The 20,874-nt window shown below is 46.3% G+C and overlaps 1 protein-coding gene across 1 annotated transcript in view; it reads right to left on the bottom strand.

The window, feature by feature from the left end:
- The window catches only part of LOC147025681 (voltage-gated potassium channel KCNC1-like), a 145,918-nt gene extending 130,924 nt beyond the window's left edge, over positions 1-14,994 (bottom strand). The window contains exon 1 of the mRNA XM_085880355.1: positions 13,996-14,994. Coding sequence (XP_085736481.1) covers positions 13,996-14,616 — 621 coding nt within the window. The 5' untranslated portion in view covers positions 14,617-14,994. The remainder of the gene's footprint in view (positions 1-13,995) is intronic.
- Between the last annotated feature and the right edge of the window lie 5,880 nt (positions 14,995-20,874).

The following is a 20,874-nucleotide window of genomic DNA, read 5'->3' as shown; positions in this document are numbered from 1 at the left end:
TTCAAACGCATGAGCTCAGACGATAACAGAGACAGGTGATCATCCTCTCTTGGGGTCGGACATTCCAGGCACCCACCTGAAAGGACCGCGTCAGGTTAACCAAAGGAGACCGCAATCTGGTGAACGACACCTCAACACCACACTGACATACACTACCACAATTCAACCCGTGAAGGTTACCTCGTGTTTTTCCTCCTATCATCAAAAATTGGGAGTCTCGAAGGCTTTGCCCTAATCCCGACATCTGGTGAGCTGCCCTGTGAAGGGAAGCTGCACAGGAGGTACTCTGCTGGAGTGGCTTTTAAGTGACACCAGTGAGCTTTTCAGTTACATCCCACCCCCCAGCACAACCATCACCCCCACCACTCTCCTGCACCCCCCCCCTCCACCATCCACACAGTCATCAACCCAACAATACTCACCACCATCCCACACTTCCACCCTCCACATTCCCCAATCCACCGTCGAAGGACATCGAAACCTCACGAACATGCTAGTGGGACACGGCACGGACACAAGTGGCGTTCAGGAAAAATATGATACAGGATGATCCCATAACATACAAGACACCTGGTGAGCCTCTGATGGTGGGACAAGGTATGTGGGCAATGATTGGTATTTCTGCCCGTGTAATATATAAACCGATTTATGGATCAAAACAAAGTCCCTCCCTTATAATCTTCTAATCAAATGGAAAATCAAGCCCTACTGAGCTGAATTGATCATGTGACCAGCGTTTTCTTCTTCACAAACATTTTTACCTTCTTCCGCTGAATCACTCGCACAAGGTTCTAAACGATACGGTTCCACAATCCCCCCCCCCAAATCATTTCTATGGCTGATTTTGTGTCCAGCTGTTCTTTCGAAATCCCACTGATTAGTTTCTACACTCTCAGAATAATCAGAGTTGCTGATGATAGTGGAATCAGCGTCACAATCCGAGCTCAACTCGTCCCGTTTCTCTATTTTAAACCACCGTTCGGATCAATATGGATTCCAGATGTGACGTCACTGGTGAAATGGAAAATTGACACTCCAGGGTTGACACTTTGTGATTGGCAAAAAAAAAAAAAAAATCAATGTTTGTTTTCCTTTCATATTAAACCGTGATTAATGATTCTCAATGGTTTTCATAAAGAAATAAAAACATTGTGTTTGGGTTCCCCTTTAAGGAGCAGTCGAGAAGATGTTCTCCTGGATTGTAGACGACCTGTAAATATGGATCCAGGATGACACACACACACACACACACACACACACACACACACACACACACACACACACACACACACACACACACACACACACACACACACACACACACACACACACACATACACACACTCAAACACACACACGATCATTGCTCATGACCATCCCTACCTTGTTTACATACTTTTTGGAGTAACATCCCTACATATTTTTTCATTTAAAAATGTTTTTATTACTTGTATTTATTACGTAGGCACACAAAAGCATGGGAAAGGCAAATACAGGTATTCATAAAATTAAAATCAATAAAAGGGAGAGAATGAGAGAAAATAGAAAAGAGAAAGGAAGGTGTGAGGCAGTGTGTGTAAGGAAGGGGGAGAAAATGGAAAGAGGTTATGGAAAGAGGAAAATGGAAAAGAAAATGGAGGAGTTTGAATTCATAGGAATGGGGGAATGGATGGAATTGACATTTATAAAGCATACCTGGATGGGGAGGGGGTTCAAAAATCCTGCCTATTGCACAGGTAACCAGAAAAAGATCAAGCAGAGATTGCAGACCCTTACCAGGACTTGTTTTGTGAGGTTTTGTGTGGTGTTTGTGCAGTTTTGTGTTCCATAATTAATTAGAGACATAACTAGAACTGCCAATTTATAACTGAGCTGGCAGTAATGACGAAGATGTCCCACTTTGATCAGACACCTGACTCGGACCCATGACGTTTATTAATATTCAATTGAATTCAGAAAAGGATTAAAATAAATTCAATTCAAATCAAATGGAAGACCAAACAGGTACAAGTCCTGCATTGGAGTATCCAGAATGAACCCAAACAAACAAAAAGAAAAGATGAAATCATCAGGAGGAACTTGAATAGGATTCACATTTCAGCAGCTGCACCTCTACCCTCAAACCCATCAAGGCACAGCCAAGTGAACCTTATTGAAATAAATAAAGAAATCAAAAACGAACCCAGATCAAAAAAATTTAATAATTCTGGTTGCCAGATCATGTGTCCAATCAGGTTGAAATTTAAAAACTATATTTCTAGATCATAATTGTGAAGTTTCACGTCGATAGATGAAGCGTTACAAGAGAAATCATTTTTAAAAGATTTTTGTTTTATCCAATATGACTGCCAGACCATGTGACATCAATTATTCATGAATATCCTGGTATCCCCAAGGCTTGTGGAACATATTTGTGTGATGTTTCCTCTCGAGCCGTTCTGGAGAAGATTTTTTTGTAGGGTTTTAGGGAAAATCCAATAGGGCTGCCAAACATGTGACCTATGACATCATATGTGTGGACGTTTTGTTCTTCATGGATAGGCGGTCGGTCGTACATGTATAGTTTTGCCTCAATCTGTTCAGCCATTTCAGAGAAGAAGATTTTTGAAGGTTTAAAAAACAAAAAACAAGATGGCCGCTGAACCACGTGACCGATGACATCATCAATATATTTTTCTGTGGACCAATTTATCCCAAGATGATCCTCAAAAATGCTCATACTGATCGGATGTAGCGTTTTACATATGCAATTATGACGTCATGATGAAGGCACCTTTGACGTCATTAAAAAAAAATCACACCTATTCCCCATTAGAGAACTTGCCATGTGCCAAGTTTCAATTTTTTCCTTGGTGCGGTTTCAGAAATAGAAGCCAGAATATTTTCTCCGTTTTTCCAACATGGCTGCCACAACACGTAACCTATGACGTCATAATTATAATTAAAACATTCTACATGAGTTGTCGCTCTTATGGTGAAAATTTTGTCTCAATCCGACAAGCCATTACAAGAAAAACACAAGTTCTGTGCAGACAAACAAACAAACAAACAAACAGAAAAACGGACCCAAATGCAATCCCCTGTGCTCTGGCGAGAGTTACAAAGAGATGTGCACTGACGCCATGATGGATGTTCCATTTATCTGCCTCTCCAGGAACATCATTTAAATTGATTCTCCAAAATTGATGGAGGGATTTTCATTAAATCCGGCAAACACATTCCCTTATTGTGGTCATTTGCTTCAAGTCCTCAACCCCCACCCCCTCACAAACCCCAGGTCATCAACTCTCCCCCTCCCCCCCCAAACCCCGTCCTAAACCTCCCCCTCCAAATGCTAAGGCTTCAATCCCCTCCCCACTCCAAGCCTTGAAACTCCCTCCTGAACCTATCTCCCCCCACAACTCTTCAACCTCCCCCACCCCCACAACAACTCCACAACCCACCCTCCCAAACAAAAGTCATCAACCATTCCCCCTCCCCCCAAAAGCTTCAATCTACCCCTTCCAACTCTGTCCCATTGTTCTCCCCCCCCCCCAGCCATCCTCACAATCCCAACTCTCTATCCTCCCCTCCCATCCTTCTCCCACTAAGAAAGCCAAAAGGGCATTCCCACATCGATCATTACACATTTCTTCATTATCTCATCAAAACGGAGGAATAACTCTTTCCCCTGCCCCATCATGATATCACAGACTTCACAGAAACCACAATCAAAACAGCAACAGCATGGCTCCAACACGTTATGGACACCATCACGGTCGCTTTTCCAACTCACAATCCCATGAGATAATATGTGCAAACCCCAGGTGATCGTGAGCAGCCTAATTGTGCCAATAAACACCCCCAAACCCAATTATCTTCTTCATGATGCATTTTCACACATAGTAATAAATAAATAACGACGGACGTTTTCCTGGAACTCCTCAGACAAAGACCTTGATAATGACATGGGTTTCATACTCGCTGCTTGAGTGGTCCAAACCAAAATGGTTTTAGAAAAGGTCCATGCACACTTTCCCAAATCCTGTCCCGAGGAGGAATTGTTGAGGAGAGTAAAAACTCAACCAGAGAAGCTACAATAGTATTCATTGACTTCCAAAAGGCTTTTGATTTTAGTGACAGATCTAAAATGTTCCAAATATTAGGATTACAGGATGTGGTGTTCCGACTCAAAATCATCAATGCCATCAAACTTTTATACACCAACCGTCTGTTCTTCCAGCGACAGGCAGACCGACTTGCTTGACCTGCTGGTGGGACTCCTTCAGGGTGACACCCTCACACCCGATCTATTCATTATAGTTGTAGATAATATCTTACGCCTTTCACTTGAACCATGCAAGGATAAAGGGACAATGACTAATTAGCCCGATAACTTAATGATTAATTCATGATCAATTAGCCCGAGAACAGATCGAAGGCATCCCACAAAATTCATCACTGATCTCGAGTATGCTGAAGACATCGCACTTGTTTCCGATAGTCTAAAAGGTGCCCAAGATCTCTATTTCCTGAGGAACAGCCGCCAGTTAGGTTTTTACCATAACGAAAAGACCTCAATGAACACACTCCCTGATTCAACAACCAACAACCATGTTGTGACACATGGACAGCTGTACATTGCAGCGAGTGAAGTAGGAAACCTACTTGATCTGCACATCTTTGCCAACCAGAGTGAATTCCGGATAAGGAGAGGGACTGAACATGCTGCAGGCCGACTAACCAATAGCAATGTCAGATTCTCCACATGCCTGCAGTATCATTAAGATGCTTTTTCACAAACTCCATACGTGCTTTTAGATGTGCCTTTTGCAGTAATGGCTTCTCTCTTGCCACCAGTCACCTTGCCATCACCTGGGCCCAGTCCTATTCCACATCTTCATAACTGATCTCTCTGATTCCGGAAAATCCTCTTTATCTATTTGCTGATAACTCCACCCTCTGCTGTGACATCCCTCATCCTTCAGACAGGCAGGCTGTCTCTTCCCTCTATCCAGACCATGAAAAAGAAAAAAAGTCACAAGCTCGTCAAACACTTGGAATATGTCGTTCTGTCCTGACACATCTCACACTCTCACTATCTCTCTCTTTCTCAAACAACCATCGGGAAACCCCTCCTATCTACTTTCTTAATCCGCTTGAGAGGTTACAGTCATTCAAACTCAAACTCATGTGTTTCACCATCAGCCATTATCTTTCTTGGCAAACCACGTTTCGACATTGGCCTGCAAAGTCAGCTGTCGACTGGGATTCCTCCATTGTACAAAGTCTTTCCTTGGCACATCTGAACTCCTATCCACCTGCAAGGCCATCATCCACAGCTTGATGGAATACAGCTCTCCCCTCTTAGCTGGTTCCCCGACCTCAAATCTTTTCTCAGATTGATACCGTGGAAACCAAGGCCTTCAAGATCATTGGAATCTCTCACACTGAAACTGAGTCGATGGGTCTATCTCTTTGCCATCGCAGACATGTCGGTGGTCTCTCTGTCTTCTACCACCTCTTTTCTGATCTTCCACCCTCTTGCTCTTTCCATATTTTGTCATCGTCGTCCCCGCACCCTTTCCAGGTTTATGCAGGACTGAGACGGTCAAACATCAACCCTCTTCTGGTAAAACTACCTAAATCCAGGATCACTGCTCACCCCTGCTCATTTGTTCCTCTTTTTTTTCTTGTCTGTGGAATCAACTTCCACATCCTCCCCAATCTTATTCTTCCCTGCAAGGCTTCAAGACGGCTGTTCACCGCGACATCAGATTGTCCCCAATCCAAAACCATGATCTTTTCTACCCTCGTTAACTGCATCAAAATCCCTCCTCATAAATTTTCAGTTTTTCCTCCTCAGAGTTTCTTTCTCCATGCATGTGTGCTTTTATCTGTTACATCCGAATCGGTTCACTGTGCAAGCTCTTCCATGAGCCTCGACTCAGTATACAATGAAATGGCCATAGAGACCAGCTTTGTGAAGGGAACGGGATATTGTTGTTTGATGAACGCTGACCCCCATCTTGGACATAGAACCTGCAGATCTTTCACAGTCATTGTTGGATTTACAGTGACATCCTGAACCAGTTTCCTGCTTGCTCGGTGCTGAGTTTGGATGGGTGACCTGATCTTGGTAGACTCTGGGTGGTATTATACATCCTACACTTCTTAATGATGGATTTCATCGTACTCAAAGGGTTAATGAGTGAATTTGAAATCTTCTTATAACCCTCTCCTGAACGGTGCTTCTCCACCACTTTATGTCCGACTTATTTGGAAAGCTCCTTGGTCTTCATGTTTGCCTTGTTGGTTTCCCAAGTGAGTTACACCTTAAAACTCCCTCGATAAGTGTGGGAGATTAATTTTTATGTTAAACCACTGACTACATACAGGTGAAACCTATTACACTCACTTTTTAACCTTTCAAACAAATAATTTACTCCTGAAGTGATTTAGGGTTAATTAGGGAAAGGGGTCAAACATTTGTACAACTGAGAATCATTGGATTTTCTCTGTTAATCTCACTTATTCATGGTTTATCTGAATTTTTTTTAGCTTTATCACTTTGGAGTCGTTTGTGAAGACTCAATATATCAAGTTTCATTTGAAACCATCATGAAATAAACTCAGGTGGCATCAAAATGTAAAAACTTTGGAGTGGGGTGAATACTTCTGCAGGTGGACCACTGTAGGTTTTTAGGCCAAGTTGGAAAACAGATTGTTCCACCATTTTGCTTGCAGATGGGATAGGAGAATGTGGAAATACCTGACATCATAAGTAGAAATGTGTGTTTGCATGTAATCTCCAAGTCGGACTGGAAAAAGGTATGTACATCACTCATCCCTTAGCTGGCGAGCCTGGGTTTGAATCTTGACCCAGCTATAAACTATCATCCTGGCATTTCGCAAGCAGGGAGATCGATCTGTGTGTGCCATCCCTCAGATGGATGTTAAACTGGGCATTCCATCTGCCCAAATTAGTTGGTGGATGTTGGAAATTCCATGGTTTCCTTCACAAAGAAAATGCGAGCTATCGCCAGGCACCCAAAACAAATTCCCAAATTCCTGCTTGAACCTACAGGAGACGCTGCATCAGCACCACAGCCACACTGCCGACAATGATGTAATTCCACAGCTACGTGCTGCATACAAAATTTTGAAGATGATCCCTCAGTCAGGATGGTGGAGTGTGTATGCCAATACAACTTCACAGTCATCGCTCTCACCCAGGCGACCCGTTCACTCCTGAACGTGAAGGGCCATGCAAAGGAGCCAGGGGACACTAATTGAGGGACATTAGCTTCAAAATCTAGAGCTAGACCATAACACTTAATCATGACAAACAATCCTTTTCTGGAGGAACGTTTTCAGCAACTTATGAACCGTCGTCCAAAAACATTGACACTGTTTTATAATCCAAAAAGCCTTGCATGCAGAATCTGAGAAGGGTGAAGATACCTAATCACGGTGTGGGGAAAAAAAAGACCACACAAGAAGAGTATAATCGCAAAGAGTGCTGGAATATTCTGTGTATTAAAATTAACCAATCAATAATCATCAAGCAGTGCAGGAGGATCCAAGTGTATCAACCCCATCACTTTCAAACAGGTGGGCTCCTCAATCCAGCAAGCACAAATGAGTCAAAATATGGAAAAATTGCCACGTACCCCAGAAAAATTGCAAGGAAACGTTTTATGGTATTTTTCATTTCTATTCGGTCGACACAACAACATATCGAAGTTGCTAAAAATTGGACCAAAAGAAAGGGTCTAGATATGAGGTTAGAAAAAGATGGCAGCCAATGTTAGAACACGTCTGATATGTACTCGTACCTGGTGAATTGAACACTTTCCAACAACTTTAACCCTTTGAGGTTAATTTTTGGGGGATAATATGACTTTCAGTGAGCTAAATACATCCGAAATAATGCAAAAAAAAACAAACAAATTATTTCATCATGAAAAATAATTCATGACTCGAATGGTTAAGTGTAAAAATTATTTGTACATATCATTATTTCAGTAAAGGTATAATTCCTGATGCGAACAAAACTATCCCATGTAACGTCATGATGTCATTGATGCTAAAACTTCCTCTTTTTTTGTTTCAGATCGTGAAAATGAGTGCGGAGCAAGCACCCAACTGCCACTTGTGCCAGAAGGAGTGACGAAGTGAAGACGGAGTCGACGTTGGTATGAAAGGAGCTGATGGTATAAACAAGGCAAATGTCGAGAGAGGAGATTACGTCATTGTAGCACCTGGAACTGGAGTGCACAGGTCTTGCTGTATGAATTACGTTAACAAAAGGAACATTGAGAAACATAAGAAAACTAAGTTAGATCAAACTACATCCATCAAGAGAAGAGCACACCTCTTGAGTGGACCGTACTATATTCTGTGCGAACAAAGTTGCGACGAGCAAAATTAGTGCTGATGACAATGCGTATAAGCTGTGTTCGAGCATATAAATTTGTGGAGAAGATACTGTCACACTGTAAAACACGAAGTGATGACTGGGCCACCACTGTCCAGGGACGTATTGAATACTTCAGCGGAGAGTTGCATGCTGCAGACTGTTTGTACCATCATTCATGTGATTTGATTTTCGCACTCGCCGGGATGTTCCGCTGCAACACAGAGTCGGGCTTAGTGAGAGGAAGCGACAGAAAGTTGTGCGACCAAAGGACATGGACCAAGAACAAGCATTTCACCGGATATGCACCTACTTCAAGGCCAACGACGATGAACAATTAACCGTTACCAACCTCGCCAACAAGATGAAGGACTATTTGCATGACAGTAATTCTATCGCATATGGCAATCGGTAGCTGAAGTCCAAACTCTTTGAACAGTACGGGAAGGATATATCCATGGCTGAAGGTGAGGGGATAGTTAATATTGTGACTTTGAGAGAAAACTACAAGAATCCTACGTAATTACTTCAACGGGCCGCACGATGACGATGAGGAATCCCAGAAGAGAGGCGTCATAGAAACCTCCACCAAACTGATCAAAAGTGATATAAAAACCTTGGTTTCACGCTTAAAAGACAAGTATCCGAAAGCTACAGACATTAAATTGGAGTCTGCCTTCGACTATGTTCCCCCGAGCTTGTATTGTCTGCTTCAACATCTTGTCGGAAAGGACAAGGAAGCGAGTTTTGGGCACACAATTGTTCAAGCTGTGCGTCCAAGGACTGTCATGGCACCATTAAAACTTGGGCTCACTGTCGAAACGAATCATCACTTCCGTTCAAGGTTTTTGATTGACAGTCTTTCTGCCATGAGTTATTATTGCTCCTCATACTCACAAGTGCAAAGGTTTGAGGAAAACGCCTCTTCTTCAGTCTCTGTCGATATTTTAGGTGGCGTCAACATACCGGATATGATGCTGTTGTTTGCAGCAGATAACGACGACCACAACGTTGTGACCCTAGATGGAAATCGTACATTCCATGTCATGGGAATGATAGCAGTCGTAACGCCAGGCCAACACGTCGGTCACACGGTTCTCAGACACAAACTGTCCGATTTGAACATCATTGACCAGACAAAAGTAGACATCATTGAATACCGTTTTGTGGAACACACTCATCACATTACAGGTTTTCAGCTCCTGACATTCCTAAATGAACTGGACCATAACATTGACATACTGCAGGAGATGTCCTTTCGCTTCACTCAACCATTACCAAATTGGCAAGGAATGATGCTCATACTACACAAGGACTGCGACTATCCTGGACAGTCTTTGGTAGTTTTTTCACCGATGATTGATATGTACCCTGACAACAAGACATCTATCTTCTCTACACTAGAGTACATTTGCAAACTTGCTTCTAAGCATAACGCCCCACCAGTTGTCACTTTCGACCAGCCACTGTTGGAAAGCTTCTGAGATAATACATGAGGTTCCAGGCAATAGTCTCGTTAGAGATGTTGTGCTGTTACTTGGGACCTTCCATACCTTCATGAATCTGTTGGGGGCCATAGGAGTACTGATGAATGGGACTGGCCTGAAAGACATCTTGGAGATTACACGGTGAAACGCTGTGGAGCACATGATGAATGGAAAAGCTGTGCAGCGCACATTTCGGGGACACCTCCTTGTTTGTCAGTGTCAGATGCACCAGATCGCAGCTAAAGTCATTGCAGATGAGCCAGGATTTGAGAACCTCATGCAAGAACTTGACAGACAATATACTATGTTAGATACGAGTGAAATAGACTTGGAAACATGACTCAAAAGTGATTGTATCAAACGGATTTCCCATACACGAGTTTCCAAAAAGTCTGAATTATCTAATAGTTTCAAAACGAGCAAATTATGGCTGAACTATCTGTAAATGTTAGGAGAGGCTCGGGAACTTGTCGAGGCCAATTGCACAGGGTCATAGCAAATGCACCTAAACACTACATCTGACTGCTTACTAATATTTGCTGCTGTTGGACATCCCAACTATCTCACGTCTGCTTATCTTTACCTACAGAAGATGCAGGCGTTCGAAACTGAAAACTCTGCAGTATTTTCGAAATTCAGAAACAGATTCCATGTGATCCGATGCACTGACCAATACTGGGCTGACGTTGGATCAGAGTTGTTGAAGGAAACAGACCCTGATGTGGTCCCTTAAAAGTACAGGGGGCCTGACAAGAGGAAGTGGAATGACTGAACACCAACAAAATGTTTGGACAATGTCTTCTCCTGTCTCGTCCGCCGACAACTACGTCATCCAGGAATTCTGTTGAACCGCATACATGAGTGATCAGCACAAATAAGCATCTGTGTCATGAATAGAAAGGGACAAGATGGACTTGGCCAAAATTGCCACAAAGCTTGAACAGCATTGTCCATTCTCAGATGAGATGACCCTTCGCAACATCATCACAGGGATAAATGCTGATGAGGATGTCAATGTGCAGGACCTTTTCATTGTTGGTAGAAACACAGTGAAGAAAATGGAAGGACAATTCATCTTCTCATTCGCACAAATGAAACACTGCAATGAGGACAGCAGCATCAGTCTGGGCCATCAAGGTCACCAAGGATCGAACCATTGATCCATCACTGTTATTTTAGAGGTTCCTCGTGGCATCTCAGTCAGGAAATCTGTGCCGAGATGAGTAATGAAATATGAACTTTCCCTATATCCTCCATCCTTGTTTGAAGCAAAGAATCATATGCTGAAGCCAAAAAAAGCAAGCCTGGACGCTATACGATGGCATGAAACTTCGTCAGAAGATGCTGTTCTTCAGTCCATTCCAAAGACTGATCGCTACGTTCTCAATGGTGGTTCACTTCGACATAGACTGAAATGGACTGAAGGCAGCACCGACAGCTCAATTGCCGACACCTACGCGTCTTTCACGTCAGACCTGTACGACAATGCAACTGCTGTCTTTGATGGATATGATGGAGGACCAAGTACAAAGGACAATACGCATCAGCGACGAAGTAAAACTCTGGTTTGGAACAAGGTCAACATATCAGATACAACAACATTCATTGGGAGAAAGCAAGATTTCCTCTCAAATTAACAGGCCCTCATCCACTTGATCTCTGAACGCTTGTGGCAGAAAGGCTGTCATATCTTTACTGTCATATCATCCAAGGTGAAGGAGATGCAGACTTGGACATCGTGAAAGCATCCGTCGCAATGACATCCTACAATTCAACAACCCTGATCGGAGAAGACACATATCTGCTGGTATTTCCGCTGTATCATGCAACTGCAAAGGATTGCAAGGACCTGTACTTTCGGTCAGACAAGAGGAAACCAAATGTTTATAACATCGAAGTTCTGAAACAGTTGCTTGGTGACGATGTCTCTTCTGATCTATTGTTTGCCAATGCCTTCTCCGGATGCAGCACTACTTCGAGAATCTTTGGGGTGGGGAAGAAATCCGTTTTCCAAAAAGTCATCAAGGGGGAATCTGTCTTACGTGCCTGTTCACAGGTCTTTTGTGTACCAATGGGAGATCAATTTACTGCAGAAACCACTGGTTGCAAGGTGATGGTGTCCTTGCTTAGTGGGACCCAATCTGACTATTTAGCATCATTACGCTACAAGTTCCTTTGCAAGAAAGTGGCCGCAGCAAAGACCTTCGTGACACCCGAAAGACTGCCTCCAACAACCTCGACCACAAACCTTCACTCTCAGCCAACGTACCTACAAGTCATGGTTTGGATGGGAAAGGAAGATGGCATGGACCCTACTGAATTGGGCTGGGATGTGCAAGGGGACAAACTTATTCCACCCATGATGCACAATAGCCCTGCGCCAGACATTCTGCTCAAAATGATCCACTGCACTGCACTTCAGGATACAGCACACTGAAATGTAGCTGCAAAAAACATGGCCTTGAATGCACCAAAGCTCGTGTGGATATTGCCAAGAAGGCAAATGCAGTAATGTGGTTACTGAGCCAGTTTCAGATGATGAAAATGAAGACGAAATATTCGGGGAAGGTCCGTTGGAACATACGCTCTACAGATCGAAACTCATTTCTCGAAGGTAGACGATGCAACTCTTTGGTATTTCAGAGTATTTTAGGCAGTTTTGGTTATTTTGTCAATCGTCAATTTAATTATTTTTACTCATGCCATATTTAAACCCTTTCTGGTAGTCCATTTTTCAGGAGACCTAATATAGACCTAATATGATGTCTACTTCTAATATAGACCTAATAAAGTATAGACCTTCTGGAGACCGAATGAAACAAAAAAAAATACCATAAACCGTTTTCTTGCAATTTTTTGTGGGTCATGTAGCATATTGATCCTACTAACATCCCAAGACCCTCTTTGTTATCAAACAACATCCCAAGACCCTCTTTGTTATCAAACAACATCCCAAGACCCTCTTTGTTATCAAACAACATCCCATCCAACCATCCATCGAGACCATACTCTGTGCAGAGCGTTGGTGCTGCGTAAGCAGTCTCCTGGCTATTGGGCACAGTCCTGGACGGGTCGCCACTCCGACACGGGATACCAGCACGCTGGCACTCATTTTACCGACCTGAGAAGGATGACAGGCAGAGTCAACCCCACCTGATATTAATTCAACAGTTCAGGGGGATTTGACCTCAAGATCCTGGTATCCCAAACCCACCACCTCAACCATTAAGCAAACACCACCAATAAACAACATCCTAAGACTCTCAGACTCCGATTGGGTTTTCTATTTAACTGTTCAATCATTTCATCCCCTTTATGATAACCTTGTTTTTCATGGATTCTTTCCTCCTTCTTGACTTTCCTTACCATTTTGTTTCTCTCCTGTGAATACCCTCTTCTGGAGCTGTGATCATTTTTTTGTCCTAATTTCATGTGTGAATTCTAACAAAGCAACGGTTTCTCTTCTCTCTGTTTATTCTCTGTGTTCCTTGCAGACGCGGGTGCATTGTGCACCCTGTGGAGACAGCTCGTTGATCTGGCTTCAGCTTTTGAACCCACCAGGAGACTGTGCACACATTCCCACAGATCTCTGTAGGTGGCAGAATTGGACATCCGTCACAATGCCAAAGGAGCTTCCGAAACTCTACCGGTCGCTGGAAGCACGGACGATGCTGCGGACACTGTCATGAGCGTTCAGGTAAGGTTTCATTACAAAAGGAACATTCAAAGAAACACTCGAAACCTGTGTGTAGTCGTCACATGTACACAAGGTGAACATCTCTAATTGTAAATTATGATAATACGACTCAACAATTGCACCAATAACAAATACTTATGCACACAACCAAACAAACAATAACACACACACACACACACACACACACACACACACACACACACACACACACACACACACACCTGACACACACACACACACACACACACACACACCTGACACACACACACACACACACACACACACACACACACACACACACACACACACACCTGACACACACACACACACCTGACACACACACACCCCTCACACACACACACACTCACACACCTCTCACACACACATACACACACACACACACGTGTTCTTACTCTGGCAAAGCGTGACGAGTAGGGGTGTTCAAACGTGCTCCAAACGCGCGGCCGCCATCGCCTGCACCAGGTCCCCTTGACCCCGCACTCATCGACACCAAACCGCTTCCCTCCCTCCAGGGTGTCCCCATCGGGACACGGAGGCTCGAAGCTCTCCAGCGCCTCCTCGGCATCCCGGTGTTGTCTGTAGCTCATCCAGCAACAAGCTTCCACGTCGGTCTCGTCGATTCCCCAGTAAACGAGTTCTTCCTCGAACAAGGGTCCGCACACGTCGGCCGGGCAGTGCAGCTTGCCCGTTCGGTAGTAGTTGAGGATGTGCGCGAACACCCCGGGGTGCCGGTCGAAGAAGAACTCGTCGGTGCGCGCGTCGTGATCCGAGGTGCCGAAGGAGTCCTCCTCGGTGAGGCACGAGGAGTCCGCCTCGGTGAGGCACGAGAGGCGCGTGCCCGGCAGGGTGTTCAGCGTGCTCCGGTACGTCTCGTGCCGCGCGCCGCCGACGTTGATCACGATCCGTTCGTCCTCGTCGCTCCTGCCCATCTCGCTCTTCACACATGTTTTCGATGGGATCTTGTTCCCGGACTTGCGTCCGCGGAACGACGACACGCAGACCGAGCTGATCATGCGGACGGCTTGTCCGGGACACCGAACCGATCGGTCTTGTCTTGTCGGCGACGAAACGGCGCTGCGCTCTAACAGGCGTCCATTTCCCGCCAACCGCCCGCTCCGTCGCGCATTGCCGGGTTTCCCGCGCCGGCCGCACGGAACGCACGTACGCGCGACGCACGGAACGCTGCCAGACTCGGACGGTCGGCGCACGGCGACTCGCTCACGGTGTTCTCGGGAGAAGCGGCCACCGATCGTCAAGAGCAACGAACATGGCGATCCGTAATCGCGGCCGCCCTTGGAGAACGTGAGGGACCTGCTGGATCGGTTTGGGTCACGGGAGAAGGATGAGGTGGGATGGCGGGAGGGGCTTACGATGAGGGGAGGGGTGAATGATCAAAGTAACACCCGCCCCACCCCCTTCTCCCTCAGCTTGCTCGTGTTTGGCGTTCAAGGCGCGCGCGCAACACGTTGCACTCGATTCGCGCCTTTTCCTGGTAATCCTTCACGAGCGTCGATCGTTCTCCAAGCACGGATCGTTTTTAAACCAATCGCAGCACGTCCAGTCGTGCCGAGTCCAGTCGTGCCGAGTCGAGTCGTGCCGAGTCGAGTCGTGCAGAGTGGAGTCGTGCAGAGTCGTCGTGCAGAGTCGAGTCGTGCAGAGTCGAGTCGTGCCGAGTCGAGTCGTGCCGAGTCTTGCAGAGTCAAGTCGTGCCGAGTCGAGTCGTGCCGAGTCTTGCAGAGTCGAGTCGTGCCGAGTCGAGTCGTGTTGTGCCGAGTCGTGCAGAGTCGAGTCGTGCAGAGTCGAGTCGTGCAGAGTCGAGTCGTGCAGAGTCGAGTCGTGCAGAGTCGAGTCATGCCGAGTCAAGTCGTGCCGAGTCTTGCAGAGTCGAGTCGAGTCGTGCAGAGTCGAGTCGTGCCGAGTCGAGTCGAGTTGTGCCGAGTCGAGTCGTGCAGAGTCGAGTCGTGCAGAGTCGAGTCGTGCAGAGTCGAGTCGTGCCGAGTCAAGTCGTGCCGAGTCTTGCAGAGTCGAGTCGAGTCGTGCAGAGTCGAGTCGTGCCGAGTCGAGTCGTGACAAGTCGAGTCGTGCAGAGTAGAGTCGTGCAGAGTCGTGTCGTGTCGAGTCTTGCAGAGTCAAGTCGTGCCGAGTCGAGTCGTGTCGTGCCGAGTCGATAGAGGATTCTTAATCATTATTAATGATCATGTTTATTCTTATGTCTTTCAGACCGTGTTCATTGTTGATGTTGCAATAAATTGCTAACTGGATTAACAAAGAGAACGACAGTCTTATTTATGAACACGGTCGTGACAAACGACGCCGACGCCGTCTTCCAATTCGGTTCATTATTGTGTATCAAGTGGAGAAACCGAGGCAATGGTCAACTTCCTGGAAGGTACAGGTAAAGGTTGCGAAGACCTGCACGTTTTTAAGCCACCTGTATTCGAGCTCACGATCTTTTCCAGCAAAGTCCAGGAAGTACTTTGAGGTGAAGTCCGTTCCCGTTGACCACCATGTTTATGACAAACTCTCGAATACATGGATCAGGAAGAGTTCAAAACCTCAACCATTTGTTAATGTGACCGTCAAAATCATGCGCGAAGACTACACAGCCCTTGACTTTGACCTTTCCACTCAGACCATGACTTGCCATGTCCCCACGATGGCAGACACAGGGTGCCAGAGTTGCCTTGCTGGTATAAATGTCATCCACCGCCTTGGCTTGCACAAATCTAACCTCATCCCAGTAACCATGAGAATGCACACTGCCAACAATGGAGGCATCAATATCCTTGGGGCCACTGTACTCCGCTTGTCGGGCAAAGACAAACGGGGTCAGGCCGTTGAAACTAGGCAAATGACCTATGTCACAGATAGCTCTGACAAACTCTTCCTCAGCAGAGAAGCCTGTGCCGCCCTTGACATCATCCCGGATGGCTTCCCCAAGATTGGTATAGACCCGACAGTACAGCAGTCGGACGCAACAGCAGTCTTACAGGAGGACCCCACCATTGCGTGCCATTGCCCTCAGCGTCGTCGACCCCCACCAACCCCGACAAAGCTGCCGTTCCCCACAGTTGATGCTAATCGCCTGCATCTACAACAGTATCTCCTTGAATACTATAAGTCAAGCACATTTAACACCTGTGAGCATAAAACATCGCCTCTAATGGATGGCCCGCCCATGAAACTGATGGTGGATCCTAATGCTGAACCAGTGGCACACCACACACCGGTACCAGTCCCACTACACTGGCGGGATGCGGTCAAAGCTGGGCTAGACCACGATGTGCAGTTGGGTGTACTTGAGCCAGTCCCCATTGGTGAACCCGTCACCTGGTGCCATAGAATGGTTGTCTGTCCAAAGAAGAATGGCCAGCCACACCGCACTGTTGATTTACAGGCCCTCAACGCCCATGCCACACGGGAAACACATCACACGCCATCACCCTTTCATCAGGCGAGATCGGTTCCGAACGGTAAGAAGACGGTCTTTGATGCATGGAACGGATACCATAGCATGCCCATCTGCAGAGAAGACCGACACCTGACCACCTTCATCACATCCTGGGGTAGATACCGCTACAAAACAGCCCCTCAAGGGTATATTGCGTCTGGCGATGGATATACAGGCGTTATGACGAGATCGTGTCTGACATCCCCAATAAAACCAAATGCGTTGATGATGTCTTGCTATGGTCTGACTCGCTGGCAGACAGTTTCTTCCAGACTGTTCAGTGGCTTGACACCTGTGGACAGAATGGAATCACCCTGAACCCTGACAAGTTTGTGTTTGGTGAAGATATAGTGGAATTTGCTGGGTTCGAAATAACTCCCAATAGTGTCCGTCCTTGCAGGAAATATCTCCACGCAATCCTTGATTTCCCAACACCCAAGGACATCACAGATGTACGTTCTTGGTTTGGACTTGTCAATCAAGTGTCATACGCTTTCAGTATGGCTGAGAAGATGTTGCCGTTCCAGCAACTACTTAAACCCAGTACACCGTTTAAGTGGGATGAGCACCTCCAGGATGCATTTGAAGAGTCGAAAGCTGTCATTGCCAGTGAGATCGAGGAGGGTGTCCAGATATTCGACCCCAGCAAGCCTACATGCCTCACTGCAGACTGGTCCAAGACTGGCATTGGCTTCTGGCTACTGCAGAAACACTGAACCTGCACAAACATAAAGCCCTTCTGTTGTCACACAGGATGGAAAATCATGCTCGTGGGCAGCAGATTCACCCACCCTGCTGAATCACGTTACGCACCAGTTGAGGGTGAGGCCCTTGCAGTTGCTGACACCGTAGATAAGGCCAGATACTTTGTTCTGGGATGCGAAGACCTCATAATCACTGTCGACCACAAACCTCTGCTCAAAATCTTTAATGATCAAAGTCTAGAGGATATCTCGAACGCTCGCCTCAGGAACTTAAAGGAGAAGACCCTGCGATGCAGGTTCCGGATGGTCCATGTGCCGGGGATTAGACAACGCGCCACAGACTGCATATCACGCCACCCTACTGGAGAGCCTGTGAAATTGACCCTCATTGATGATATGGCGGCCATTGATTCCATGCCCATCATCCTGACGCATTCCAAAAACTTCCTGGGTGGCTTACGTAGATCAGCACCATAAACCCCCAACGGGTGTGTTCCCACATCTGCTATGTCCTCCCTCGCCTCACTCAGCCTCAAATCTGTAACATGGGACAGGGTTCGAACCGCAACAGCTAGTGACAATAACATGCAGAGCCTTGTTGACCTTATCGAGTCAGGTATCCCTGAATTCCGTCATGAGCTCCCTGGATCCCTACGCGAGTACTTCCAGTTTCGAGATAGTCTACATACAGTTGATGGTGTCATACTCTACAAGGATCGTGTCCTTATACCACCGTCTCTCAGGGATGAGGTGTTAGCCGCTCTGCACGCTGCCCATCAAGGGGTCACCTCTATGACTGCGGGAGCAGAGTCCTCCATCTTCTGGCCTGGCATCGCCCCTGCCATTGCGGCCCTTCGTGCTGGGTACTACCGTTGTAATCGGATGGCACCCTCCAATCCAAGTGCGCCACCCACTCCCCTGACACCTCCAGATTTAATCCATTCCAATGTATGTGTGCTGACTACTTCCACTACAAAGGATGCAACTACTTGGTGGTGGTCAACCGGTATTCGAACTGGCCGATAGTTGAGAGAACCTCACATGGTGCAGGTGGACTCATCGCTTGCCTCAGACGTACCTTTGGCACATTTGGTATTCCTGATGAATTAGCTTCCGATGGTGGTCCTGAATTCACAGCCATCGCTACACGTCAATTCCTCAAGGACTGGGGTGTACCTCATCGACTCTCCTCAGTAGCTTATCCACATAGCAACTGCCGTGCTGAAGTTGGTGTCAAGACTGTGAAGCGTCTTATCATGGACAACACTAGCCCTAATGGAGGTCTTGATACCGATGCGTTCCAACGTGCCATGCTCCAGTATAGAAATACCCCCGACAGAGACACGAAATTCTCTCCAGCGATGTGCATTTTCGGCCGTCCAATTCGAGTCTTCATCCCAATACCACCTGGCAGATACAAACCTCATAACACTTGGCGTGAGACTCTGGCGGCTCGGGAGGAAGCACTCCGCAACCGCCATATGAGAGACGCTGAGCGCTGGTCTGAACATACCAAGAGACTCATGCCCCTTGTTGTCGGCGACTGTGTTCGCGTCCAGAATCAGACCGGGCCACACCCCCTCAAATGGGACAAAACCGGCATCATCATCGAGGTTCGCCAGTTTGACCAATATGTGGTGAAAGTTGACGGTTCAGAAAGGGTTACTCTGTGCAATAGGATATTCCTGCGAAAGTACATTCCTGCGCTAACACCGCCACCAGGATTGACGATCGATGGTGATATTGGAGTGCAGAGACCGATGGTTTGGCGGAACATCATGCACACCACAACCCCGACCAGTCACAAGGGGGCTTATGGCCCATCCATTACGAGTCCAATGCCACCGCAACATCCCACTGTCAACTCTGACGCCACTCCACAGCAGCCACCTGCTACGTTTCCTGTTGAATCACCCAGGGCCAACCGAAGCCCTCCCGGCCACCGTCGGCCCTTTGATGATGCTACAAGTCCATCGATGGCTAAGTCGTTGCAGGTAACTCGGCATATCAGCGCAGTGACCCAATATCACCTCCTCAGGTCAGCGGTCCCAAACCCGATACGGTTGCCAAACACCCTGCGCTTCGCCAACCAGCTGCTGCACCCAGACGTTCCGGCCGAAGCACCAGCAAGCCTGCCTGGCACTCTGACGACGACATGTGATTCTGGCATTGACCATCACTGACATTGCGTTTGGTTTCTGGTTCAGTTTTTCAATTGGCTTCAAAGCCAGTTACATATATTCTTCATGTTCTCATTCTTTATCATGCCAAAAGAAACACACACACACACACACACACACACACACACACACACACACACACACACACACACACACACACACACACACACACACACACACACACACACACACACACACACACACACACACACACACACACACACACACACACACACACACACACGTTACCTTCGCATTCTGCGAAAGGTTATGTTTTGGTCGGCGTGTATTTATTTATTTATTTATTTATTTATTTATTTGTAATCCTGTGATTCGTATAACTCATAAAGTATTAAACCGAATTGCATGAAATTTGGTGGGATGATTGGTTATTAGCCAGGAAGCATTCGATTAGATTTTGGGATCGTTCGGGTCAAAGGTCAAGGTCAAGGTCACGAAAAGGTCAAAATCGTCTTTTTACGATAACACGGTCAATTTTTATTCAATTTGCATGCAACTAACTAAACGCCAAAATGTTCAGAATTCAACGCCTCATCTTGTGATATACAATATGACACAATGACGCCCATACTCTTGTTACCAGTTAGGGGTCAAAGATCAGGGGGGTCACGACCTTGAAAAATATGTGGTTTTTGTCATAACGCGGTCAATTCTTGTCCGCTTTACATGAACCCAGCACCAAAATGTTCAGAATTTAATGCCCAATCTTGTGACACAATGACGTCATAACACATGTCACCGGTTGGGGTAAAATGTCGGGGGGGGGTCACGCCCTTGAAAAATATGCGGTTTTCGGCATAACTCAGTCAATTCTTATTCGATTTGCATGAAACCAGCATCAAACGAGATTACCTTCTCTTGTTGAAACGTTGTATTCACCGAGCTTGCGAGTGAAGACTCGCCAAGACGACGTGA

This window comes from Eptatretus burgeri, chromosome 5 (assembly GCF_056783735.1).
Source record: "Eptatretus burgeri isolate ZD-2024b chromosome 5, Ebu_testis_v1, whole genome shotgun sequence".
Taxonomy (NCBI): Eukaryota; Metazoa; Chordata; class Myxini; order Myxiniformes; family Myxinidae; genus Eptatretus; species Eptatretus burgeri.
Note: the sequence above shows the minus strand (reverse complement) of the source record. Positions and strands in the feature narration are given on the sequence as shown.